The sequence below is a fragment of the Podarcis gaigeae genome, assembly GCF_964106915.1.
Source record: "Podarcis gaigeae genome assembly, chromosome: 12".
Classification (NCBI taxonomy): Eukaryota; Metazoa; Chordata; class Lepidosauria; order Squamata; family Lacertidae; genus Podarcis; species Podarcis gaigeae.
Genome location: NC_139688.1, coordinates 2083911 through 2110228, shown reverse-complemented (window position 1 = coordinate 2110228; position 26318 = coordinate 2083911). Strand labels below are relative to the sequence as shown.

Genomic DNA, 26318 nt, shown 5'->3' with positions numbered 1-26318 from the left:
GCAAAGCAGCTCGTAAGCCTGATCTTTATTGAACTGTTGCAAGAGGCTGCTCCCCTCACACGTAGGAGAAGGAGGAGGACCCAGAACCAAGGTGTGTCTGCCCTTATATAGACATTTTAAATTGCCTGCCCTGGAGTCCAAGACCACCCCTTCATACATCATACATACATCACAGAAGGGGTGTAACCCAAGACCACCACCCACAAACATCATGCCCACATCACAGAAAAGGTGGTCTACAACAGAAATCTGAGAGCGTTGTTTGCCTCCTGTCTGGCAAGTTACCTGTTAATGCTCACTTGATTGGATTGCCTGGGGAGCCTGGCCAGTCTTTTGTAATGATACTTAGTTCCTGAGCCAGGTCACAGGCTTACCCTATTCACACACACATACCCTTAAGACAGGATTTGTGAAGGAAAAGACAATGGGGAGTCTTTTCCATTTTCCTTTGACTTTGCAGAGAAAACATTTGGTCAGTTTGGGAACCAAAATGGCTTCATGGCTGTTTTCCTGTGCTGCTTCAGACATGTGGTTTATATATTTATGTACGTGTTTGCTTGGTACATTTATGAACATTTATTATACCAGTGTTTCCCAACCGGTGTTCCGCGGCACACTAGTGTGCCGCGAGACGTTGCCTGCTGTGCCATGGGAGGGAGGCGGGCGAGTCGGGCGTCGAGAGGCGCAGGAGGAGGAGGAGCAGGAGAAAGCCGTTTTCGGCGCGGTGCGGGGAGGTCGGAGCCCGGCGTAAGAGGCTTTGGTGAATGGCCGTAAGAGCGCGCGAGGCCGCAGCGCAGCGGCGGCAGTAGTAAAGTAGTAAAAGCTTGAAAGCCCAAGCCAAGCTCACCCGCAGGAGGAGCAGCAGCAGCAGCAGCAGCACTGCGGAGTGGGAGGAGGAGGCGGCACCCCGCGCGCGCCGGCGGTTTTTGGTACCGAGCGGAGAGAGGGAGATGCACACGGCACACTCGAGCTGAGGTAGCTATAAAAACCCCGTTGGTTCGCGTTCCCTCCCCCATAAAGGCCGGGCGGCTCTGAGGTGGCGGCGGCGGCGGCGACATGGCGAGAGTAGCCGGGGGGGGGGCGGGTAGCTGGGATCCGCAGCGCGGCGGGGCAGGCCCCTCGCCAGCCTGTGGAGAAAAATGAGGCGGGGTTGGTTTGCCGTTTCCCGCCGCCACCTCGCTGCCTCTCCCCCCCCCCACTGTTGCTAAGGGGGCTTGGTGGGCGTCGGAAGGAAACTAGGATAACGTGTGAGGGGATTGTGTTGGCCGGGGGGGGGGTTCTTTTCCACACAGCCCGCCACCCCCTTCTCATCCTTTCCCTCAGGTGAAGCTGGTTGGGGTGGGGTGGGGTCGCAATGGCGGGGGGGGGAGAGAGACGAAGCACCCCTTGGGCCTCTTTGTTGCTGCTGCTTTTTGTAAGCTGCCTCCTCAGGTGTGGCTGAGGAGAAGGCGAAGCAGACAAAAGGCTCTTGCTCCCAAGGCGAGTTTCCAAACACGTGGAAGGTGGCAATCTTGAAATGTTCACACTCACCAAGCAATGGCAAGGTGTTCACACTGCTGCACTGTGTGAGATAATAGGTAAACATTTAAAAACTCTCGAGGGGAAGTTGTCATTTTATTTCTCTTCAGTCTCCACTGAATGCCTTGACTGGGTTAGGGACCCTTATAGCTCAGCATCAGTTGGTGGAAAGGACATGACTTTACAGGAGCAGGAGGAACTAACTGAACTGAGACAAAATCGTGGTTTCAAGCTAAGATTTGCTGATCTACCTTTGGATAGTTTTTGGTTGGAAACTGCCAAGGAGTTCCCCCTTCTGGCAAACAAAGCTATTTTGACATTGCTCCCATTTTCCACTACATATCTCTGTGAGTTGGGCATTTCAAGCATGATTGCTATAAAAACTAAATACAGAGAGAGACTGAGAGCTGTTGACGAAGAGCTACGTGTGTGTCTTTCTTCGATTCCAGCCAGAATATCAGCTTTGTGTTCAGCCAAACAGGCCCAGGTTGCGCACTGAATAAAGTATTTTATAATTTTTCATATTTCTGTTTACTTACTATTTCATAATAAAGTAATTATAAAATACTATATTTGTGTTTATTTGATTCTTATTAAAGAGAGTTACTTTATATATAGTCAATATAGGCACAGAGTTAATTTTTTAAACATTTTCTAATGGTGGTGTGCCTCGAGATTTTTTTCATGAAACAAGTGTGCCTTTGCCCAAAAAAGGTTGGGAAACACTATATTATACAGTGGTACCTCTGGTTGTGAACGGGATCCATTCCAGAGCCCCGTTCGCAACCTGAGCAGAACACAACCCATATCTGCGCGGGTCACGGTTCACTGCTTCTGTGCCTGCGCATGACATTTGAGCACCTTTCCAGTGCTTCTGGGTTGCTGCGGGATGCAATCTGAAAAGATTTAACCCGAAGCTTCTCTAACCTGAGGTATGACTGTATATATAAGAACTTAATTTTTTATTTCAGTCCCCCCTTTGGGACTATAATTTTTTCTTTAAAAATTCTTTGCCCCACAGAATGTTAACCCAGTATGTTGCAAATGGATGCCTTTGTGTAAATCTGAAAAGTCTTGTCAGGCCCCTTAAGGATATTTGCAAGTGTAGCAGTGCCCATAGCTGGACATAGGATATACTCATATAAATAACACACTTTGCATTTTGTTACTAAATTACTTGTGGCATTATAGCACTTTGGGAGAAACATTTTTTCAATAGTGGTCTATGCTTTACATTTAGCAGAAAGGTCCACTAATAACTGAAAAATGCAGTTTGTTTTGTTTCTGCCTTTTTGCCTTTTCCCAGGTGTCAAAGCTAGTTCTCTGGTCTCACACCTCTAACATACCCACAGCAACACCACCTGGTGAATCCCCTTAGGGCTTTCATCCTGAGCATGTCGCCTTGTCCCTGGCATAGGTTTGGACATTTCATGAGAGAGATGTCTTTGCCTTTGCCTTTCTATGGGATTGCATTATTATATTATTATTGGTCTTGGTCTTGCACTCTAGGAAAGTTGCTCAGTTGTTCAATATTTGCCATGTTTTTGGGTTGATCAGGCCCTTACATAAAAATTATTTAAGCAAGCTTGCATTTGAAAAAACAACAACTTCACATTTATGATAAACAGCTGCTCAATGTTGCATTTAGGGCCTATTTAAACACTGGAAAAACATTTCTTAACCTTTTTAAATCTTGGAGATGCCTCTCGCATCCCCTTGATCAAGAAGGAGTGAGAAACGCAGACAGCAGAGGGGGCAACACCTAGGAAGGAGCAGTGAGCGCCCCCGAAAGAATGCGCCTTGTCTATATGCATTCTCTGAAATGCCAAATGCATTGTCTGAAATGCCAAAGCTTTCTCTCAATAAAAGTTAATGGGAAACTTCCATCAAGTCTTGGCTCAGTTCCAGGAGGGCAGGACATGGCATTGCCACCACAAATCTCTGGAGTGCCGCTTACGGCTTCAAGGTGGCCACAAACAAGTCTTCTCCTTGGATCATGCTGAGGATAGAAACTGTGGTCAGGGTGCCCACTGGAAAGAAACACCACAACACATTTTCTGTGCACCCTCAACTGGCAAGAGAAATAGGGGTAGGAAATTTCCCTTGTACGGTGGAACCTCGGTTTTCGAACGTAATCCGTTCCAGAAGACCGTTCTAGTTCCGAAATGTTTGAGAACTGAAAATTCAATACAGAAGCCTCAACACAATAGGGAGACTCAAAACGGAAGCCTTGCAGCATGCTCGACTTCCGAAAAGTGTTTGAAAACTGAAGCATTTATTTCTGGGTTTACGGCATCCGAGTTCTGAAATGTTTGTCAACAGAGACATTCCAAAACAGAGGTTCCACTGTAGCCTCAATAGAATCACAGCACTGCAAAGTTGGAAGGGACCCCAAGGGTCATCTAAGAATAATAATAATATTTTAATATTAATTTATTACTCTGGGTGGCTTCCAACAGAACATTAAAAACATGATGAGTTTGTAATTTTTGTTGTAATTTTGCATTGAAAATAAATAAATGATTAAAAATAAATAAATGATAAAACATCAAACTTTAAAAACTTCCCTAAAGAGGGCTGCCTTCAGATGTCTTCTAAAAGTCAGGTAGTTATTTATTAATCTAGTCTGATTCCTTGCAATGCAACCGTGGCACATGGCTAGCCAACCTCTGCTTAGAAACCTCCACAGAAGGAAAGTCCACCTTCCAGGGACGTCCATTTCACTGCTGAGCAGCTCTTGGCATCAGAAAGTTCTTCTTGACGTTTAGCCAGAATTGCCTTTCTTGTAAAACAAATTAGGTAACTAATAAGTAGCACACCTATGAAAGATTTGTAAGACTTTTTTTTGGTGTGTGTGTTAGTCTCAGGAACTTTGCTGACATGGTATTTTTTATCTCTTATTTAGCCAGAACAGACAAAGAATTGAGAATTCTGCTCATTGGCAGAACTGGATCTGGGAAGAGCGCAACAGGAAACACTATCCTGGGCGATAAGAAATTTAAAAGCGCATATGGACTTGCTTCAATAACTCAGAAATGCAAATTTAAAAAAGCCCGTGTAGATGGCAGGACAATTATTGTTGTTGACACACCTGGGTTCTTTGATACAAAAATTAAGAAACGCTTCACACGAAAAGAGCTTAAGGAGTGCATTGATATGGTCTCTCCTGGACCTCACGCCATCCTCATCGTGATAAAAGTGGGCAAGGTCACAAAGGGGGACCAGGAAATATTTCAGGAAGTGAAAAGCCTCTTCAAGAATGAAGGAAAGAACTATCTGATTCTTTTATTCACCTATAAAGATGAGTTAGATAAGAATAATTTAACTATAAATGAGTTCATACAAGGCGCTGAGGGGAACCTGAAGGATCTGATTGAGATGTCTGAAGGACGATTGATTGCTTTTAACAATGTGGCTGATGAAGAAGAAAAGCAGACTCAGGTGAAGGAGCTCATTGAGATGATTGATGACTTGGTGGTACTCAATGGCAGAACACCAATGTACACCGAAGAACAATTCAGAAAGGACATGTCTTGGTGGAGTTGGTGGACTTGGTGTTAGTGGCTTCAGTCTTTCTTTCTTTTTTTTTATAATATTTTTTATTGAGTTTATGAAATACAGAAAAAAGAATAGAAAGCAGATTATAAGAATAAAGTAGAAAGGTTACAAATTTTCGTGTTCTTTTTTCCAAGTCTACTGGACTTCCCCGCATCCTCCCAACCCTGCATTCTCTGTAATACAGAACATCAGCAATTTGTTAACTTGTTTCAATACTTATTGTATCCTTCATTTTATCATGTTACCTAATTTCAAATGTGTTATAACCCAAATCATGTACATTTTCATTTAAACACAATAAAGTTGTTTCATTATTCTACCTCTGACTTCTTATGCCTTAATTTCCATTTCTTTAGTTTATCATTGCTGAAGCTAGAATTTCCTAAAAGGTGCATTTTTTAACATTCATACAGCTTATAATGTTTTTTCAAATAGTCCTTAAATTTTTTCCAGTCCTCCTCAATTGTTTCTTCTCCCAAGTCTCGGATTCTGCCAGTCATTTCGGCCAGTTCCATATAGTCCATCAACTGCGTGTGCCATTCCTCCAGTGTGGGTAGATCTTGTGTCTTCCAATGCTTTGCAATCAGGATCCTTGCTGCTGTAGTGGCGTACATAAAAAAAGTTCTATCTTTCTTAAGCACTCTCTGGTCCACCATGCCCAGGAGAAAGGCCTCCGGTTTCTTAGGTAAGGTAAATCTAAGTACCTTTTTTAGTTCATTATGAATCATCTCCCAAAAGGCCTTCACTTTCGGGCAGGTCCACCAGAGGTGAAAGAATGTCCCTTCCGCCTCTTTACATTTCCAACATTTATTATCAGACAGGTGATATATCTTAGCAAGCTTGACTGGGGTCATGTACCACCGGTATATCATTTTCATAATGTTTTCCTTCAAGGCGCTACATGCCGTAAATTTCATTCCGGTGTTCCATAACCTTTCCCAGTCTTCAAACATAATGTTATGCCCCAAATCCTGCGCCCATTTTATCATGGCGGATTTGACTGTCTCATCCTGAGTATTCCATTTAAGCAGCAAGTTATACATTCTCGAAAGTAGTTTATTTTTTGGCTCTAACAGTTCTGTCTCTAGTTTCGATTTTTCCACCTGGAATCCAACCTTCTTGTCCACTTTAAAGACCTCTTGAATTTGTGCATAGTGCAACCAATCTCGCACCTTGTTTTTTAGCTTTTCCAAGCTCTGCAACCTCCAATTGTCTCCAATTTTTTCAATTATTTCCCCATATTTAGGCCAATTGGCCTCCATGTTAAGTCTCTTACGTGCCTTGGCTTCCACCTTGGCTTCAGTCTTTCTGGAGTTAAGGCGTAGGTTTAAGTTAAGTCTGCTTTGTGACCATGATGCTCATTTGCCTTCAGCAGAAGTAAAGCTCTGCTGGATGAAATATTCACTGTCTCTGGTCTGTTTTGGGGGGAATCCTGCAACATGTTTAAGTTTTTACTCTCCTAACGATACACTGGAGTTCTGCTGTGGAGCAATACTGAGTAGAATTCCATGACAATAACTTCTATTTGTGTTGATACGTTAAAGGATTTATAAAACTACAAGTGAGGAACTCAAACTATATCCTTGTTCTTGCTGTGTGTGGCAATTATTCTGTCCCTGGTGTTTCTTCCTGTCCTCATAAGATGTTATGTCTTTCTTTTCCCGGTTCATGCTGTTATCCATCATATCAGATTGTTGTTTCTGAAATTTCTCCATCGCTCCATCCCATGCTTCGTTGTTTTGTAACTTTTAACAACAGCTGAAAAATCACTCTGTCCCAATAAATGACCTGTTTTCACCATTGTGCATTTATTTGAAATGCAAATGTTTCATTTCTCCTGTTCCGTTTAATTTTCCCATAAATCTTTTCATTAGGCTTTTCAGTATTGATACACTGAAGCAAAAGCAAAAACAAATTGTGGAAATATTCAAATAAAAATGACATTATAAATACCACCCCAGCCACTTTACTTATGGTTCCCGGGCTTAATAGATTATTCAGTTTGAAGAAATGATATTAATCTTATTTCTTTTTCTTTTTAAAAATTCTTACAACATAATACAATATCATGTAAACATTGAGTCAAACATCCCGCTCTAGCCCAGAAGACAGAGTTTAGGAAATGCATAAAAAATAACTCCCAACTAACACAGCTGAGTTCCTACCACAGACAATCGTTTGCACAGAAGGCAAGACACAATTTATGCTAAGCCTGGCTGTTTTTTTAAAGTGAAGGAAGTCTTGCTTTCATTTTTAGCTGTGCACATAATAAAGTTGTACAGATCGGTTGCAAAAGAGTCTTTATGCTTCAAACCTTCTGCCAATTTTATTTTGTTAGCCCCTCCCCCCACAAGTGTGATTTGTCATACTTCATTGTACCACAAAAACTCACACCTTTCCTTGAGTTTGTATACATACTTAAGGCATACTCCACAAGTGTCCTGGGAAAACTGGGACATCCTGTTTTTCTCTGGTGAGGGAACAGTGGCCATTTGGGTTGTTGTGATCTCACACAATTTCACAGCACAATTCCCCTCCCCCAACAAAGTGCTTTTTTCAGGGCTGTGATCTTGCCTTAAAATGCACATTTTGGGGTGCCGTGCCCCCAAAAGTGCTTTAATGGGGGGCACAGTGTGAAATCACGCGAGATCACAGTGACCAAAATAGCCAACATGCTCTCTCGATAAAAAAACAGGAAGATGGCGTCCCAGATTTTGGCTTTGAAGTGTTGGAGGGTATCCTTAAGATACATATGTAAGAGGCTTGTTGTCTGTAATTATATTTTGGGAATAATTCATATTCTTGTGTAGCTGCATTGTTTTATACTTTCTGGATGTCCCATGATCATATTACAAATCAAGCACTGCTAGTCGTTGCCCCTTTTCCTTTTTCAAGTATTTCTTTCCTGATGTTGTGGGGGGACCCCAAGGGCCTCAAAAGACAGCTCTATCGCTTTATGAAACTGCTGAGAAAGCCTTTACTCTTAGCGCAAGAACACAAGTCGCTATACACGCAGGTTCACAGCACATGCAATACAAAGCACAATAGCTGTTGCAACAAAAAAGTGTTACTCATTTATACTGCACCTTTCAGACAATACTTTTAAAAGATAAGTGTTTAGGGACGTTTTTAATGTCTGATGCTGTATTGTTTTTAATATTCAGTTGGAAGCCAGCCAGGTGGGCGTTGTATAAATAATTTCTTCTTCTTCTTCTTCTTCTTCTTCTTCTTCTTCTTCTTCTTCTTCTTCTTCTTCTTCTGCGAAGGCCACGCAGGCACAGTAAGTTAAAGCTATGTCAGCGAAAGCTTATGCTTGAATTGCAGGCACGCTAAAGTGAAATGTATCTAAATGAGTTTTGGTTAATAACAGCTAGTTTGCTTCCATGAATGAGGTAATGAGAAATCTTTCTATGCATATGATTGCAGGAAATTTTAATGCTTTGTGTAAGAAACCTATAGGTAACCACCCTACCCCCCCCCCCGGTGTTTGGGGGGTGGGGTTCAGTCTTTGTGAAAGTGATCCCGCTGAACCTACTGCTTGGAAAGTAATAAAATCGTTGGACTCTGATCTCCTCCTGGCTCCTGAGTTTTATTGGCAAGACCCAGGAACTACAGGCTGTTTGCCTGCAACAATGTGAACAAATTTTTCTTCTGAAAGTCTAACCCAGAGTAAAGAGTTTGAGAACCACTGCAATAGACCTGCTTCTATCTTCCTGACAGTACGTTTCCAAGCACAATTCAAAGTGTTGGTGCTGACCTTGAAAGCCCTAAACGGCCTCAGCCCAGTAGACCTGAAGGAGAGTCTCCACCCCCATCGTTCCCCCGAATATAGAATGAGATAAGCATTATAGGGTTGCCATATGTCTTCCTTTTCCAGGACATGTCCTCTTTTTCATGGGTAGAGTCATAGCAATCCATAGTTAAAAGTAGAAGTTGGCAAATGAGTCCCAGCAAAATACAAAGTATTAGTGCTGTCTTTTAAAGTCCTAACGTCTCAGCCCAGTATACCTGAAGGAGCATCTCCACGCCCATCGTTCAGCCTGGACACTGAGGTTCAGCTCCGAGGGCCTTCTGGCGGTTCCCTCACTGTGAGAAGTGAGGTTACAGGGGACCAGGCAGAGGGCCTTCTCGGTGGTGGCCCCCGCCCTGTGGAATGCCCTCCCATCAGATGTCAAGGAAATAAGCAACTATCTGACTTTTAGAAGACATCTGAAGGCAGCCCTGTTTAAGGAAGTTTTAATATTTGATGTTTTAATGTATTTTTAATCTTTTGTTGGAAGTCGCCCAGAGTGGCTGGGGAAAGCTAGCCATATGGGCAGGATATAAATAAATAAATGATGATGATGATGATGATGATGATGACAGTCCTTGCTTGCTCTGGTCCCCTCACCCAAACCTTTAGCAATCTGGGTCTGTCTCAGCTTGACTTGACCAAAGCCTATTGACCATGGTATGTCTGCCCACAGACTGGCTGTGTTTCATTTTGCTTTGGAAAGTGGAAATTTATTATTTCCACCTTTCAATGGAAGCTGGATCAAACGGCCACCAACCTTTCTGGATCAGGGGTACATTTTGAATTTGGAGAGAGTGTGGTGGGAGGCAGTAGTCATAAAATTGCTGGCAGGAGTGTGTGGCAGAGCACAATGTGGCTGCCATGGGGAGGTAAAGGTAAAGGGCCCCTGGACAGTTAAGTCCAAAGGTGACTATGGGGTTGCGGCGCTCATCTGACTTTCAGGCCAAGGGAGCCAGCGTTTGTCCACAGACAGCTTTTCCTGAACATGTGGCCAGCAGGACTGAACCACTTCTGGCTCAACGGGACACCATGACAGAAACCAGAGTGCACGGAAACGCTGTTTACCTTCCTGCCGCAGTGGTACCTATTTATCTACTAGCACTGGTGTGCTTTCAAACTGCTAGGTTGGCAGGAGCTGGGACAGAGCAATGGGAGCTCGCTCTGTCCCTGGGATTTGAACCGCAGACCTTCCGATCGGCAAGCCCAAGAGGCTCAGTGATTTAGACCACAGCGCCACCCACATCCCATGCCATGGGGAGGGCATGTCATAACACAAAGTTAGAGAGCAGCGTCTAGTCATTGCTGCTTCAGTCTCTCTCCCTCCCCAACCCCCACCTGACTGTGGACAGACAGATTTCAAAGGCTTAATAACCCCGTTTCCCCAAACAGCGATCCTAAACCAAAGCCTAGACTGCCATCCTGCACCCACTTCCTGGGAATAAGCCCCAGGTAACCAAAAGAGGCCTGTTTCTAAGCCAGACACATTTACCGCCCTACAGCCAATTAAATGTACATTGAATTCCTAATGAGTGCCTGGCCACCAGGTCCTGCACAGCGAGAGACATGCTTGAACCTCTTCCCAAAGTTCTGAAATTTTACCATTTGGGAAGGGAATTATTTAACACCGGGGTCCCCAAACTAAGACCCGCGGGCCTGATAAGGGCAGAGGGACTCGTTTATCAGGCCCGCAGCAACCCCCACTGCTGCCGCCTGCTCTTACTGGGGCTGCGCTGCACGGCTGCCCACTTCCGAGTCAGAGGAACACCAGAAATAGCTTGTGTGCATGCGCAAGTGTTATTTCCGGTGCACATCCGGGTCGGAGGAGCCTTGTGTACATGCACACAAACTATTTCCAGTGCTCCTCCTTTTTTTTTTTATAATAATTTTTATTAAGGTTTTCCAAATTAAAACAAATCAAAACAAATTAAATCCAATCTATAAACTTTTTGCCAATAACTAGGACTTCCCCTCCCTACCCCCTCTTGTGTTCCAAATCTTCCAAATAAGCAATTAAATTCAACAAGTTCTTATCCCCAAATTACACTCATCATCAATAACCCAATTTATCCAAATTCCCATCCCCTAAGATCGATCTATACCCTTCCACGAGTTTCCCCCTTTCAAACATAGTACAGATGGAAATAAGATAAATATGAATAGTAATTTTACAGCCTTTGGATTCCAATTTTCCCTCCCCTCTTTCCCCTTTGCGTTTCACCTATCCCTCCACTTCTAATATCTTCCTGGAGTTCCCACATTACACTATGTCTCTCAGGTTCTTTGCCAGTCTTTAATTACGGATGTCCAATCGTAGAAGGAGTCTATCAAATAAGGGCCCATTTCTTCTATCCAGGTTTTTATGTCCAGGAGTAAAAACTCCAATTTTGTATCCATAAGCTTGTCAAACCTGAATATCCCAAATGTTCCCCCAGTTCTGTCCAGTTCTTGTTATTTCCTTGTTCTTGTCAATCATTCTCCTCCTTTTTATTTCTCTGTTCTCCCACAGAAATGTTCTTTTTCCAAAAGTTTCTAGTGTCTCTGCAGAGGCTTGTTATTCATGGAGCAAAGCATTGCATCATGTTCCTTTCATTTTCCAACAAATAGTTCCATTGTTTAGACCTCTGTAGACAAAATAATGTTCCATTCCTGCAGTTTCCCAGGAGATTAAAAGTTCCATTCAACTGTTCAAGTTTCCTGTGAAAAACACATGCAATATCCCTCGGCTCCTCTAGGTGGATTGCAGTAGCAAAGTTCCCTTCCAGAATCACATCCACCAGACCAAGTAGCTTGTTGACCGATATTTAAAACAGTTTATATTCAATTTATAACAAATATAACCGGCAAAGTCCTCATAACAAAATCTCTATTTTAATCTTCCTTTTTGACAGCTCTTTGACAGCTGTCAAAACCTCCATCGCTTTTCTCCAGGCAGTTTCACGAATCGCTCCAGGGATTCCGGGGGGGGGGGGTTTGCTTTTTTAAAACAATTCCACTTTTCTCCTCCAGCTCAATCTTATAATTTTCCCTCGCGAAGTTGCTGATTTGGCAAGATAAGGTTACACTCGATCTTAGTTGTCCAGTCCTTTGTTTTGGCTCTTCTACAATTTAGGGGTGGGCTGACTTCCTTTTTTCCGCCTCCCCCGTTCGCTCCGAATTTTAAAAATTTATCCCCTTTTTTTAGTAGTCCATATTCCAATTACTCACGGGTTCTTCTTTAGAGCCGAATTTTCAATAGAAGAAGTCAGCGCTCTCCGCCGGATGGCATGCGGCTGCGCTCGGCAGGGATAGCAGAGAACTCAAAGCACCACGCTTCTCCCCGGCACCCGATCCGTAGCCTTTAAAAAGGCTCCTTCACGAGTCGGGAGAGCGCTAACGGTGCCAGCCGAGTCTCCATGTCCACGGCCTCCTCTGGCCGTGGTTTTTAAGGGTCCCCGCATCGCCGGTGCGGTAGGACCCAGCCCCTGCCAAGCCGGCTCCCTCCGGAGCTCGGAGGGAGCCCGCCATTCGGCGATGGCGCCGACCCGGAAGTCTATTTCCAGTGCTCCTCCAACCTGGAAATGTGCCGGAAATACGACTAAACAACAACAACAGACAGAGCAAGGCTCCATTTACAATTAAGGAATAAACACTCCCAGTGTTTCCTGAGAAATGGCTGGCAGCTGAAGCATTGCAATTACAGAATGGAAAGGGGATTGGTGACCTTTTCCTTCAAAATTATAGGAGGGGCTTTGTGAGCCACCATCACCATTTCCTCCATTTGGTGCAGGAATTTTATTTTCAGGATAAGCAGGAGTCCATTTTTGCACTACTTTTAACTGTTCTCCGATACTTCAAGGGGGAGGAAAAAGGAATAGACATTCCAGGATCAAATCAGAAACTGGGATGGCTTATGCAATTCCTGGGCTGTCCCTGGAAAACAGGGGCTCTTTGAGAACATGCATTCTCCCACCTCGTGGTCGGACTATCCCTGATTGAGATTTCAGAAGGCTCTCCCTGCTCAGGAGGACAAGGAAGGCAGAGAAAGCTGCAGGGAAACTATGGGAGTAAACAGCAAAAGCGAAAGCGAAATCTATGTGCTGTGGACCATTTCTGAGAATTTGCACCGTTACAAATAATACCCTCCCTTGTGTGGGAAACCCCGATAGGCAGGGAGAACATTCTGTTTTTCATGTCAGTGGTTTCTATTTCCTGCTCGACCTTGAATGCAAAACAAGATAGCAGTTTATCTCCTCTTTGCACAACAGCACAGCAGAGATCTCACAGTTTCATTTCACATGCTATGTTTTGTTTATGCTGCACGCAAACCTTATTTCACATGCATATATCTGGAGTGTGTTACAGGAATTACGGGGGAGGGCACATCTTTAAAGTTATTAAATGTTACAAATATTATGCCTGAACGTATCCTTTCAACTTGACAGCTCAGGGAAGATACCTAGCTTTATAAATCATATAATATCAACCCCTTTGCCAATTCCCTCCATTCCAATGGACTCTTTTCCCTCCTACCTCCCACCATAATCCCTCAGACACATACACTCCTCCCTTCCCAGGAAATGCCCAGAGGTGACAATTGCTGAGCTTATTGTTAGCCAAGGAAAGCTAAATCCCATCACCGACTTGCCCCAGGATCTAGATATGCAAGGGAAGTTGTGGACACCAGCGCTAAACCCTGTCTGTGGAGCCCACCCCTTTTCCCCAAATGATGAGACAAGAGACCAGAGTATGGGGTTCAAATTGGCCACAACTTTATTGAACTTTAGAAGTGGGAAACTTGGCACAGGCCTTGGCAGGCAACCCTCTCATCCCTCCTGGCTGAGGATATGCAGGCAGATGAGGTGCAGTGAGAGGGGACTGCAAAGCGCAAACTTACACAGCCTGCCCTTCCACCGACCTCGTCCCGGGAGTTTGACCTACATGCCGCCGCTCTAGGGCCAGGGACTCCCAGTTTTGCCCTTTAACGGGCCCTGCAAGCGCCGCCGCATGGGGGGAGCATGAATGCATCCCCCACAAATTGGTGATAGACTAAAGGATACTTCGCCAAGGCCTAAAACTGCCACCTTAGGCCCCCTAAGGGCCTCGCCACCAAGAGTCCCACAACCGAGGAACCATCACCCATACTCTGCCTTCAAACCTTGCTGTCTACCCAGTCCCTGAGGTCTTGTTGCAAGTCGTGCAGCCAGAGGTCATTCCCAAATGGTGTCAGATGCACCCCGTCCGCCCTGAATAAGCCGGCCATCTCTGCCCTGATAGTGGGGTATGGGATAGAGAATCCACCAATTAGCCGCATGGTATTGGGCATGGCCCTGTTGATTTTTTTCCACCTCATAATTAATGTGAGAGGGATTGGAAGCCCCCCTCCAGCGGAGACGGGGGAGGAGATTGGACCAGCCTATGGCCATTGTTGGGTACAAGGCATGCAAGCTTTCTATATCTGCCCTTGCAGCAAGGGTCAGGGCAATGCCTTTTTGTTCTACTAGATCATTCTCCCCCAGGTGTAAAATCAAGACTCTTGAGGGGCCATGCGCCACTGCGGCCTTACTAAATATGGGCATCAAGCCCGACTAACGCATGCCCCAGTGGCCCATCCAATAAATGTGTACCTTGGGGTGAATGTTAAGGTTACGACCAGGCATGCTCCGCCGCCCAATGGACAATGCTTTGCCCCACAACCCAGATCTTCGTGGTGGGTAAACCTGTAAGAAAGTTAAATTGCAAGTGTTGAGGAGGAGGAGCCGGGATGAATGTAGCTTTTATATGCTGCCAAGCGCCAGCGCCCCAGTGTATTGATGCAGGCTGGGTCCCAACCCTGGACTGCCACTGAAGTGGCAACCCCGATATGAAAGTAGTGCCCAGAATATACTTGGGGGTCAGCTCCACAGGCCGCTATGACAAAAGGGTGCATGTTTGCGTGTATGAAGAAAGGGCCCTTGCACTTAGGCCGGACCCTGAAGAAGCAGCGTGTGCCCCAATATGGGCAGGGCCCCTCCTGTTCTGTCGGAGCAGGCACGAGCGTGACTCCTTTTCTCAATTGATCCGTTTTTGATGACCAAATTCTGACATTCACAATATCCCCCGAGAACTTAATGTCCGTATCTGCCAACCCTGATTGAGGGGCCCCGGCCGCCAAACACTCCCCAATGCGCATGGCACCAAAGAAGGCTAGGGAGAATGCTGCTCGGAAGAGACGTGTTTCGCAATTTGACCAGCAGATCTCTGGTAATTTTTTCCAAATTAGATTGAGTGTGTCGATAGTGATAGGCTTCCTGCCATCCTGACGTGGGGGAATGATGCGACACCACCCAGCCAGCAGCTTCTTGATGTGGAAGCTGTCGCAAGGGTCCAGCCAACGAAGGAATTTACAAAAGAATGAGATAGCTGCCCTGTAAAGCATTAAAGTTTTAATGGCAAGGCCCTTGCGCTTTAGGAGAACCAGGAATTGAAGCACCTCCTCCTCGGAAGCGCGCCGTGTTATGGAGCCATGAAAATGCCCAAAGGCATCCCAGGCCCTGGAATAAGAACGTCTAGTGGAAGGTGATAATGCTGACAATACTCCCTGGTTTACTTCTCGCTTCCAATCTCCCACAGATCGTCTGGGAAGGGATCCGGGGTCTGGGCTGCCTCTGGTGCCAGCTCGCGGAAACGCTCCATCTGGAAATGAGATAATGCATCAGCAATGTTTTTGTTAAGACCAGGTATGAAATGGGCTGTGAAGGAACTCCAGAACAAACAGGCGCAGCACCCTTAGCACCCTATCGGACTTTGCCGACTGCCTGGATATAACTCTTACCACCACTTGGTTGTCAGACCAGAAACAGACCCTGGAATCCGAGAAGAGGGTTCCCCAGATGCGAATGGCAACTAGAATAGGGAAAAACCCAAGGAAAGGTAAATCACAAGTGATGCCTGCTACGTGCCAAGAGGATGGCCACGGTTCGGCACACCAATGGCCCTTGAAGAACACGCCAAAAGCATAGTGGCCAGAAGCATCAGAATGGACCTGGAACTCCATCCCAGGATTGAGGTTTCTCTGCCAAAATGAGACCCCGTTATAATCCTGCAAGAATGCAAGCCAAAAAAGAGAGAGAAAGAAAAGAAAAGAAAAGAAAAAAGAAAAGAAAGAAAGAAAGAAAGCCAAGTCTTCAAATTATCCTTTATCTGCTTTGTCACCCCGATGCTATGGTGGGGGGCACAGAAAGCATGACCTGGCACAACTACCTACCCTACATGCAAAATTGAGATGGCCCATTAGGGATTGAACCTGGCAAAGGGTGGTCTTTTTAACCCCCAGCATTGATTCCAGCAAGGCTTTTAAGGATTTGAGTTTGGACTGCGGGAGGCGTGATGATTGCTGATGTGTGTCCAGTTCAATACCCAAGTAGGAAAGGACCGTCGAAGGGCCCTCGGTCTTGTCGGCAGCCAAAGGTATGCCAAAGTCCGCCGCAAGACACATGAAAGTAGCTAAGGATAGGGCGCAGGAGGGGGAATCCCAGGCCCCATGATCAAAAAGTCATCTAAATAATGGGTCGTGTAAGGGGAACCAGATGCCTTTTTGATGGCCCATTCAATAAATATGCTAAAGGTTTCGAAGGCTGCGCAGGCCACAGAGCAACCCATAGGCATAGCTTTATCAAAATACCAACTGTCCCTGAGTTTAAGAGTCAAAAGTCCTCAGGATGAACTGGGAGCAGTTGAAAGGCTGACTTGATGTCACATTTTGCCAAAAAGGCCCCTGGGCCTAAATCCCTAATCATTCTGATGGCCACGTCCAAGGACACATATTATACAGAACAATGCTCACATGGTATGGCATCGTTCACAGACCCACCCCTAGGATATGACAGATTGTGTCTCATACGGAACTCACCAGGATGTTTTTTGGGCACTATGCCAAGCGGGGAAACTATAATTTTTTTGAAAAGGGGGGCAGGGAAAGGGCTGGCTACTAAACACCTAAATGCCGCTCTTTTTCAATTTTGTTAAATGTAACAAGGGGCATTTCCCTTACCGACTTGATTGGGAGGGGTTCTGGATACTGGTGAGCTGGAGACGGGGATGCAGAAGCTGTAACATCGATGAGAGGCGGAGAGGGGGTGGGGCTAGGGCGGAAAAAATCTCATTTTCTAGAAGCAGCTTTGGCCTGTGGCGTTCCAGAGGTAGAGGCTCCTGAGTCTCCCTTGGCGTCCCTGGATCCACTCCCCGATCCTGTCTTTCGAAAACCACAAAAAGGAGGCTTAGCCCGAAAACACTTAGTCCGTGGATGAGGACCACCGCAGCGCTCGCACACATGGTCAAAATGGCATCTGTCTCTGCTACACAACCCATTATTAAACTCCCAGCATGCTGACGTAGCCACCCTCTGTACTTTGGAGAAGGGTTTGCCTGATTTCCCCCCAAAAGCCCTTTTTTGGAAGTGTGGTGCCACTACTTCGAACCAAATATCACTGTCCTTAATGTCCCACCACGCCTTGGGGTCTACAGCAGCCCTCTCATGGAATCCTCATCATACGCTAAAGCCACCGAGTTCCCAGCCATTTTCCCGGCTTTTAAAATAATGCCTTGATAGTTGGCTAGGAGCCATGCCTTGTAGGGGTAAGTGGCGGCCACCAACCCCATGTAGGATGTGTAAGCGATTAACCAATTATCGAATGTTCTATCAACATCCACTGTCTTATCCTTTTTACGACGCGATTCCGGCTTAAACTTGGAACTGCAAGAAGAAGCCAGGGAGAGCAGAGTAAAGATATCTACAGATTCCCCATTTAGGATGCGGTTGCGAAGATTCTTTTTTAGCCGGATTTCAGGTGGCTGATCTGTCCGATTGAAGCTTGACGCCCGCACCCTCCCTTTTGCGTCCAGCCCATCTTCCCTGCGTGGCTCCCTGGCCCCAAAAACGTGGCGATGACGCCGGGTGTGACGTTCCCAAATCCAACTAGGAAGGCCAGGGGCCTTGTGGGTAGTAACCCAGTACCCCTTACAGCGTTCTTCCAACTTGCCACAGGAGGAATCACACATACCTGAAAGATCTGAAGAATCTGAAGAGTCCCTCTTGCACTTACACTCATGCTTCCTCGATCTGCAAGACCTCTTCTTCCTGCATCGTGTTCTGCGCGAATTGGGGCTGGAGGAGCTGTCAGGTGAACTCGAACGGGTGACCTATGCCTATGCCTACCCTTGCGAGAGCGTCGACGAGGGGACTTAGGCTTATCTAAATGCTCCACAGGTTGGGCCAGGCGACGCTGCAGGCTGCGGTTCTGGCACATTAATTCCGGCACATCATCCCCACAGGACAGAGAAGTGTCACTCTCAGCCATGAGCTCCTCTGGGAATACACACTTTTTCTTTTTAGGGTGGGCCCTGTAGGGCCTGGCATCAGAGGTGGAGGGGCCGTCAATATGATCACCCCTCACCTTTTTTCTAGTTATTACAAGCCTCATTGGCGGGACCTTCCTGCCGGAAGAAAAGGCCCTTTGAAAATCCTATTGGCTGCTTTAATAATAATAATAATAATAATAATAATAATAATAATAATAATTTATTATTTATACCCCGCCCATCTGGCTGGGCCTCCCCAGCCACTCTGGACGGCTTACATAAAAACCAAAAATACAGTAAAATATCACACGTTAAAAACTTCCCTGAACAGGGCTGCCTTAAGATGTCTTCTGAATGTCAGGTAGTTGTTTATCGCTTTGACATCTGCTGGAAGGGCGTTCCACAGGGTGGGCGCCACTACTGAGAAGGCCCTCTGCCTGGTTCCCTGTAGCTTTGCTTCTCGCAATGAGGGAACCGCCAGAAGGCCCTCGGCGCTGGATCTCAGCGTCCAGGCAGAACGATGGGGGTGGAGACGCTCCTTCAGGTATACTGGACCGAGGCCGTTTAGGGCTCTCAAGGTCAGCACCAACACTTTGAATTGTGCTCGGAAACATACTGGGAGCCAATGTAGGTCTTTCAAGACCGGTGTTATGTGGTCTCGGCGGCCGCTCCGAGCATTGCTCGGGGTGCCCTTCGCAGCGGCTTTAGGGGTGCCCTCCACTATGGCTTCATGAGTGTAAGAGGGGGAGCCTTCCCTTTGTTCTGCAGCCATGGCTAGAGACATGATGCATCTTGAGGCGAGCACACCACTACTAGCACCTGCTAATGACCTGGGCGAGATGGGCAGGTCGTATTATTATTATTATTATTATTATTATTATTATTATTATTATGCTACTGCTACTGCTACTGCTACTGCTACTGTGAAGCTGAGGCTCCAAGACTTTGGCCACCTCATGAGAAGAGAAGACTCCCTGGAAAAGACCCTGATGTTGGGAAAGATGGAGGGCACAAGGAGAAGGGGACGATGGAGGACGAGATGGTGCGACAGTGTTCTTGAAGCTACCAGCATGAGTTTGACCAAACTGCGGGAGGCAGTGGAAGACAGGAGTGCCTGGCGTGCTCTGGTCCAGGGGGTCACAAAGAGTCGGACATGACTAAACGACTAAACAACAACAACTACTACTACTATATTGGCTATTTTTCTACAATGTTGGGTTGTGTTTTTTTTTACAATTAGAAGATTGGGGGGGGGGGTTTGCGACAGAACCAGCGAACCTACCTGCACAAATACGCTAAAACTGCGGGAAAAGGAATAACAAGTTAACTCACATCCATATGCTATGGGATCCTGTGGAGTAGACCCTCCTAGGATTGAATGTGCACAGCACATGAGGCCCGTAGCCAGAGCAGAAAGGGGGGGGGGATGCAAACCAACATGACCGCCATGCACATTTGAAGCATCCGTTGTGCGGCCTAGCCGTGCCCCCCTGAGCCGCCAAAAAGAAATGGCTGCCATGTGGTCTACGGTTGAGAACGGTGGCAGCAAAATTAAAGCCATGCGGTCTACAGCTGGGGGCGCACACCACCCCTTCTGGCTGGTGGAGCGCCCCCCCATGGTGAGTGGTGGGCTGCTGAGTAGTCTCTCAACCCAGAATTTTCTTTAACAGATGGTGCCCCATCTGGTGGGGCTAGTGGTTCTCCTGTGTGGTTTGGCAGGAAATCTTGAATTTTCCAGTGTGCACCAGGCAAGCTTAGCCTGGGGAAAGTGTCCTGATCTCAGGCCATACTGCACAGGCGTAACTAGCTGAAAGCCACAGAGGTAAGCCCCAAGAAAGGGTGGGCAATTTGCTCTTGGGTCATTTAACAGAAAGGAGAGTAGAAAGCTGAGTCATAGAATCGTGGAGTTGGAAGAGACACCCCAAAGGTCATCTAGCCCAACCCCCTGCAATGCAGGAATCTCAGCTAAAGCATCCATGGCAGATGGCCGTCCAATCTCTGCTTAGAAACCTCCAGGGAAGGAGAGCCCACCACCTTCCGAGGGAGACTGTTCCACGGTCAAACTGCTCTTACTGTCAGAAAGTTCTTCCTGATGTTTAGCCAGAACCTCCTTTCTCATAACCTGAAGCCATTGGTTTGAGTCCTCCCCTCCAGAGAAGGAGGAAACAATCTTGTTCTCCCTCCCATGGGACAGCCCTTCCAATATTTGAAGATGGCTCTCCTATCTCCTCTCAGTCTCCTCTTTTCCAGGCTAAACATCCCCAACCTCATCAACTGTTCCTCCCAAGGCTTCGTCTCCAGACCCTTGATCATCTTGGTCACCCTCCTCTGCACACCTTCCAGCTTGTCAACATCCTTCTTAAATTGTATTGCCCAGAACGGGATACAGGATTCCAGGTGTGGTCTGACCAGGTGTGGCCTGGCACCTGGAAAGCAACAGTATTCTGGTTGCAACCGGCTTTCTCCTGTTGTGAGGAGACGGTCAATCAGTTCCTTCCTTAGCAGAGCACAAGCTTCACATGAGCCCACAGTGTGATGCAGGAGCAAAAAAGGCTAAGGCTATTCCAGGCTGCCTCCACTAAAGTCTAGTGTCCCAATCAAGGGCAGTAATGAGTCTATGGCACATGGTCTGACTCTGTATAAGGCTGCCTTATACATAGTTCCCATGTTACTCTGGTCTGCTAGGCATTCTGGCGATGCTCAGTGTGCCTCTGAATTTCCCAGTTGCTGAGAATCACAAGAGTGGATGAGGCCATTGTGCTTACGTCTTGCTTGTGAGCTCCCTGTCGGGGCACCTGCTTGCCAGGTCCGTCTTTTGCCTGATCCATCAGCCGGGCTCTTTTGGCCCCCTTTTATGGATGGGTAACTGGATGAATCAACTGAGAAGAAAACACTTTCAGTTTCCACTGCTGAGCGTATGTCAAACTTTCCGCTATTACTGTGCACTCAAAGCCTGCATCAGACTCAGAGCTCTGAGAGGGACGGGGAGAGTCAGAGGCTGCCAGAATTTGCAGAGAGAAAGAGCCAGACCAGGAACACCTCCAGGCTGAGAAAACTGCCCAGCAGAAGTCAAGGTAGTGAAAACACCCCTCTATTCTGCTGGAATTAAGCAGAGGTGGGGATCCCTCTTGCAGGAGGAAATGGAGGGTGGAAAAATATTTTGCAGATGCCACAGTGGGCCTTCTGCACTTGGTTTTGTAGGGGCGGTTGGTGGTTGGAGGCAAAGTCTGCCCTCCTGGGTGATGCTCTAAAAGGAAGGGGGAAAGGGGGGGCACGATCCATGCCAAGGATTCACCTTTTTCTGTTTTTATATAATTTTTATTAAATTTTCTGTTTTACGATTTAAAATACTCATTTTACATCCTTAAAATAGCAATGACTTCCCTTCTTCTCTTTCCATGGTTCATTTTACATATCATAAATCCCTGCGTATTTTACAAAAACTAAACCATTCAGTATTCCATTATTGCATCCATCCAGACTTATTTACACTGCTGAATTTATCTTTATGCTGCCAGCATTTTCAGCTGTATACAATTATTTCTCATATATTCAATAAACATTTTCCTATCTTCTCTAAATGTATGTTCTTCTTGTTCTCTTACTCTATATCTTGAGTCTGCAAGTTGTGCATATTCAGTCAACTTAAGCTGCCATTCTCCTTTGGTTGGGACCTCCCTCATTTTCCATTTTGGGGCTAACAAAACACGGGCCGCAGTGGTGGCACACATAAACAACCTTTTCTGACACCTGGGAATTTCAGTCTGAATTATCCCCAACAGAAAGGACTCGTCTTTTGTTTCCCAGTCTAATAACAGATTATACATTTTAAACAAAAGTTTCTCTTTGTTTCATAGAAGTTCTTTTTTGAATTGTGAGCTTTGGTCCGAAAAACCATTCTTCCTATCTACTTTAAACATTTCATGTGACCGATGGTATTGCAACCAATCCGTAATATGGCTCCTTACATTTTCCATTGATTTCAACATTCCTTGTTTTGCTAGAGAGGACATACAAGGGGATGTTTGGTCCAGCCAGTCGAAACTTCCTGTTCCTCCTGGCCTGGAGCATCCTTCCTTGCTGTGACTAGTGGGTGGGAGTGACCTTTCCAGACGTGGTAAAAGGCCAAGTCACCCTGCCACCTTTCTCTTTCCTGCCTTTTTGTCCTGCCTGCTTCCTGCCTCCCCTGGACTGGACTGCTGGCTGCCATAGCAGTCCCTCCGGTCATCTCCCATATGGGGTAAACCTGTTTGTACATGTTTGTAACTTTAAGCCTTAAGCCTGCCTTCAGGGATCACACTGTGCTCGGCCGGATCATAAGTAAAACAACTTTTCATTACTTATGAATAAGACTGTGGTGTCTTTATTCTTTTAGGAGGGATTCAAAAGGGTCTTACCAGGAATATTAGAACATATCTCAATCTGGGCAAGCCGGATTGAATTGCTTGTTGTTTTAAGAAACTCACACGAATTTGCAACTAGTTTTCTGCTGTGTAAAGGGGAATGCACTCTGCTAAGTGAAGAAACTTGCTAGCGCAAGTTAGGAAGGATATTAATAAACAATATATTCTCTCCTGCCACCCTGAACATTCCCACAAGACCATCTAGTCCAACCCCCACAACGCAGGAATCACATCTAAAGAATCCATGACAGATGGCCACCCAGCCTGTTTAAAAACCTACAAGGAAGGAGATGGCACCACCTTCTGAGGGAGTCTGTTTAGCATCAAACAGTTCTTGCCTTCAGAAAGTTCCTCCTAAGGCTTAGTCAGAATCTCCTTCTTTGTAAATCAAATCCACTGGTTTGGGTCCTGCCCTTCGGAGAAATAGAAAACAAGCTTGCTCCCTCTTTGGTGTGGCTAGAATGTAGAAGGGGCATTCTCAGGTGAAGTCACTCGGTTTAGAGTTTGATTTTTACCATGTTTACCCAGAACTGAGCCTATCTGCAAACGCTCTTGCCTTGTACAACAAGTAGGAATGGAAGGACCTCTAAGTTTTGGTTCTTCCTTTTGGATTTAGACCCCTCACAAGGAGTTCATTTGTTTTCACTGGAGCCAAGGTAGAAGGCCAGCAACTTTTATCTCTTTGAATGTTGCTTCCTGCTCCAAGTTTCTTGGCTTGCAGTCTTAGGTATCAGAGAGGACCGATTTACGTATTCCCCAAACTTTGTTTTTGGCTAAGGACTCCAGTAGCAGGAAAGTCCCTGGAGAAAAACTGAGTTTCCAACACTGAGAGTCCCCCAGGAGTTCTGCAAATGACTTTTGGTGTCTTTAATGCAGGATTTCTGGACCGCTGTGAACCTTGATGGCAGCTTATCTTTCTGCAACAGGCAGCATGGCCGAAGGTGAGTCTTTTCCTGATACTGACCATCCTGAGGAAGCAAAACAAATGCTGCATGGTTTGCTTATGACTTCAAGGTGGCCACAAACAAGTCTTCTCCTTGGATTGTGCTGAGGGTAGAAACTGTGGTCAGGGTGCCCACTGGAAAGAAACACCACAACACATTTTCTGTGCACCCTCAACTGGCAAGAGAAATAGGGGTAGGAAATTTCCCTTGTACGGTGGAACCTCGGTTTTCGAACGTAATCCGTTCCAGAAGACCGTTTGAGTCTTGAAATGTTTGAAAATTGAAAACTCAATACAGAAGCCTCAACACAATATGGAAACTCAAAATGGAAGCTGCGCAGCATGTTCAACTTCTGAAAAGTGTTTGAAAACCGAAGCATTTCCTTCCGGGTTTACGGTGTCCGAGTTCCGAAATGCTTGTCAACGGAGACGTTCAAAAACAGAGGTTCCACTGTAGCTTCAATAGAATCACAGCACTGCAAAGTTGAAAGGGACACCAAGGGTCATCTAATAATAATAATAATAATAATAATAATAATAATAATAATAATAATAATAATATTACTTATACCCAGCCCATTTGGCCGGGGGCCCCCAGCCGCCTTCTAAAAGTCAGGTAAAGGTAAAGGTACTCCTGACCATTAGGTCCAGTCGTGGACGACTCTGGAGTTGCGTTTACATCTCACTCTATAGGCTGAGGGAGCCAGCGTTTGTCCGCAGACACGCAGACAGCTTCTGGGTCATGTGGCCAGCATGACTAAGCCGCTTCTGGCCAACCAGAGCAGCGCACGGAAACGTCCTTTACCTTCCCACTGGAGCGGTACCTATTTTTCTACGTGCACTTTGACGTGTTTTCAAACTGCTAGGTTGGCAGGAGCAGGGACCGAGCACCGGGAGCTCACCCTGTTGCGGGGATTCAAACCGCCGACTTTCTGATTGGCAAGCTCAAGAGGCTCAGTGGTTTAGACCACAGCACCACCGGTGTCCCTAAAAGTCAGGTAGTTGTTTATTAATCTAGTCTGATCCTCTGCAATGCAGGAATCACAACTACCTCATGGATGGCACATGGCTAGCCAACCTCTGCTTAAAAACCTCCACGAAAGAAAAGTCTGATGCTCTTGGCATCAGAAAGTTAACTTGACGTTTAGTCAGAATCGCCTTTCTTGTAAAACAAATTAGGTAACTAATAAGTAGCACACCTATGAAACATTTGTAAGCCTTTTGTGTGTGTGTTAGTCTCAGGAACTTTGCTGACATGGTATTTTTTTATCTCTTATTTAGCCAGAACAGACAAAGAATTGAGAATTCTTCTCATTGGCAAAACTGGATCTGGGAAGAGCGCAACAGGAAACACCATCCTGGGGGCTGAGAAATTTAAAAGCACACCCAATCTTGATTCAGCAACCAAGGCCTGCGAAAGAAGAGAAGCCACTGTAGGTGACAGGACAATTGTTGTTGTTGACACACCTGGGTTCTTTGATACAGCATATAAAAAACGCTTCACACGAGAGGAGCTGAAGAAGTGCGTTGGTCTGGTCTCTCCCGGAGCTCACGCCATCCTCGTTGTGATAAAAGTGGGAAAGATCACAAAGGAGGACCAGGAAACAATTCAGCTCGTGAAAAAGCTCTTCAAGGATGAAGGAAAGAACTATCTGATTCTTTTATTCACCTATAAAGATGAGTTAGATAAGAATAATTTAACTATAAATGAGTTCATACAAGGCGCTGAGGGGCACCTGAAGGATCTGATTGAGATGTCCGAAGGACGATTGATTGCTTTTAACAATGTGGCTGATAAAAAAGAAAAGGAGAATCAGGTGAAGAAGCTCATTGAGATGATTGATGGCTTGGTGGCACTCAATGGCAGAACACCACAGTACACCGAAGAACAATTCAAAAAGGACAGCTCTTGCTGTAACATTTTGTAATATCGGCAGTGAGGAGTTGGGAATCAAGGATGGAGATATGTTTGCCCACCACCGCTTTCTTTTCTTTTCTTAATAATAATTTTTTTAGATTTCAATTACAATCCAATAATAGCCTCGTTATAACAATACCAATTTATAATACAATTATTAATACCAATCGTTCAAATACTGGGTCATACAGTTTAGATAGTGGCCCCCCGCATGCTAGAATTGATGGCTTGATTATTTTCTTTATTTCTGCATTCCAAAATCTTATTACTTTCCATTACATTCCGGTCATAATAATAATCCCTTATACAACAACTGGTCCAATCACCTCCTGGCAAATAGAAGGTGAAGAAATGGAGGCAGTGAGAGATTTTACTTTCTTGGGCTCCATGATCACTGCAGATGGTGACAGCAGTCACAAAATTAAAAGACGCCTGCTCCTTGGGAGAAAGGCGATGGCAAACCTAGACAGCATCTTAAAAAGCAGAGACATCACCTTGCCAACAAAGGTCCGTATAGTTAAAGCCATGGTTTTCCCAGTGGTGATGTATGGAAGTGAGAGCTGGACCATAAAGAAGGCTGATCGCCGAAGAATGGATGCTTTTGAATTCTGGTGCTGGAGGAGACTCTTGAGAGTCCCATGGACTGCAAGAAGATCCAACCTCGCCATTCTGAAGGAAATCAGCCCTGAGTGCTCACTGGAAGGACAGGTCCTGAAGCTGAGGCTCCAATACTTTGGCTACCTCATGAGAAGAGAAGACTCCCTGGAAAAGACCCTGATGTTGGGAAAGATGGAGGGCACAAGGAGAAGGGGACGACAGAGGACGAGATGGTTGGACGGTGTTCTCGAAGCTATGAACATGAGTCTGACC

The 26318-nt window shown here is 45.8% G+C and overlaps 4 protein-coding genes and 1 long non-coding RNA gene across 9 annotated transcripts in view; 4 read left to right on the top strand and 1 right to left on the bottom strand.

Moving 5' to 3' along the window:
* Window positions 1–25542, top strand: part of LOC310827845 (GTPase IMAP family member 9-like) — a 28778-nt gene extending 3236 nt beyond the window's left edge. For 2 of the 3 annotated variants that reach the window (XM_083704357.1, XM_083704358.1), the window contains exons 3-4: window positions 4424–5072; window positions 6380–8644. In XM_083704357.1, the coding sequence (XP_083560483.1) occupies window positions 4424–5072; window positions 6380–6401 (671 nt within the window). In that variant the 3' untranslated portion in view covers window positions 6402–8644. Of the gene's footprint in view, window positions 1–4423; window positions 5073–6379; window positions 8645–25436 lie in introns of those variants that run through there. The other variant, XM_083704359.1, reaches the window with a different exon arrangement.
* The window catches only part of LOC310827680 (uncharacterized protein), a 919426-nt gene that overhangs the window by 479263 nt on the left and 413845 nt on the right, over window positions 1–26318 (top strand). The window lies entirely within an intron of this gene.
* The window catches only part of LOC310827821 (erythroblast NAD(P)(+)--arginine ADP-ribosyltransferase-like), an 840324-nt gene that overhangs the window by 561423 nt on the left and 252583 nt on the right, over window positions 1–26318 (top strand). The gene's annotated exons all lie outside the window — the stretch shown is intronic.
* On the top strand, window positions 67–25458 carry LOC310827846 (GTPase IMAP family member 9-like; the record flags this gene model as incomplete). Of its 3 annotated transcripts, none has more annotated exons than XM_083704362.1 (3): window positions 67–91; window positions 23464–23528; window positions 24812–25458. In XM_083704362.1, exons 2-3 carry the CDS (start codon window positions 23489–23491, stop codon window positions 25456–25458), a joined length of 687 nt encoding a protein of 228 aa, XP_083560488.1. In that variant the 5' UTR covers window positions 67–91; window positions 23464–23488. The 3 variants fall into 3 exon arrangements, with proteins under 3 accessions (XP_083560488.1, XP_083560486.1, XP_083560487.1); XM_083704360.1 differs by lacking the exon at window positions 67–91 and adding an exon at window positions 21125–21258; XM_083704361.1 differs by lacking the exon at window positions 67–91 and adding an exon at window positions 21163–21299.
* Window positions 15251–21060, bottom strand: LOC310827909. The gene is made up of 2 exons (XR_014556550.1): window positions 20950–21060; window positions 15251–15520 (listed from the first exon to the last, which is right to left on the bottom strand). It is a non-coding gene; the product is annotated as an uncharacterized lncRNA (long non-coding RNA).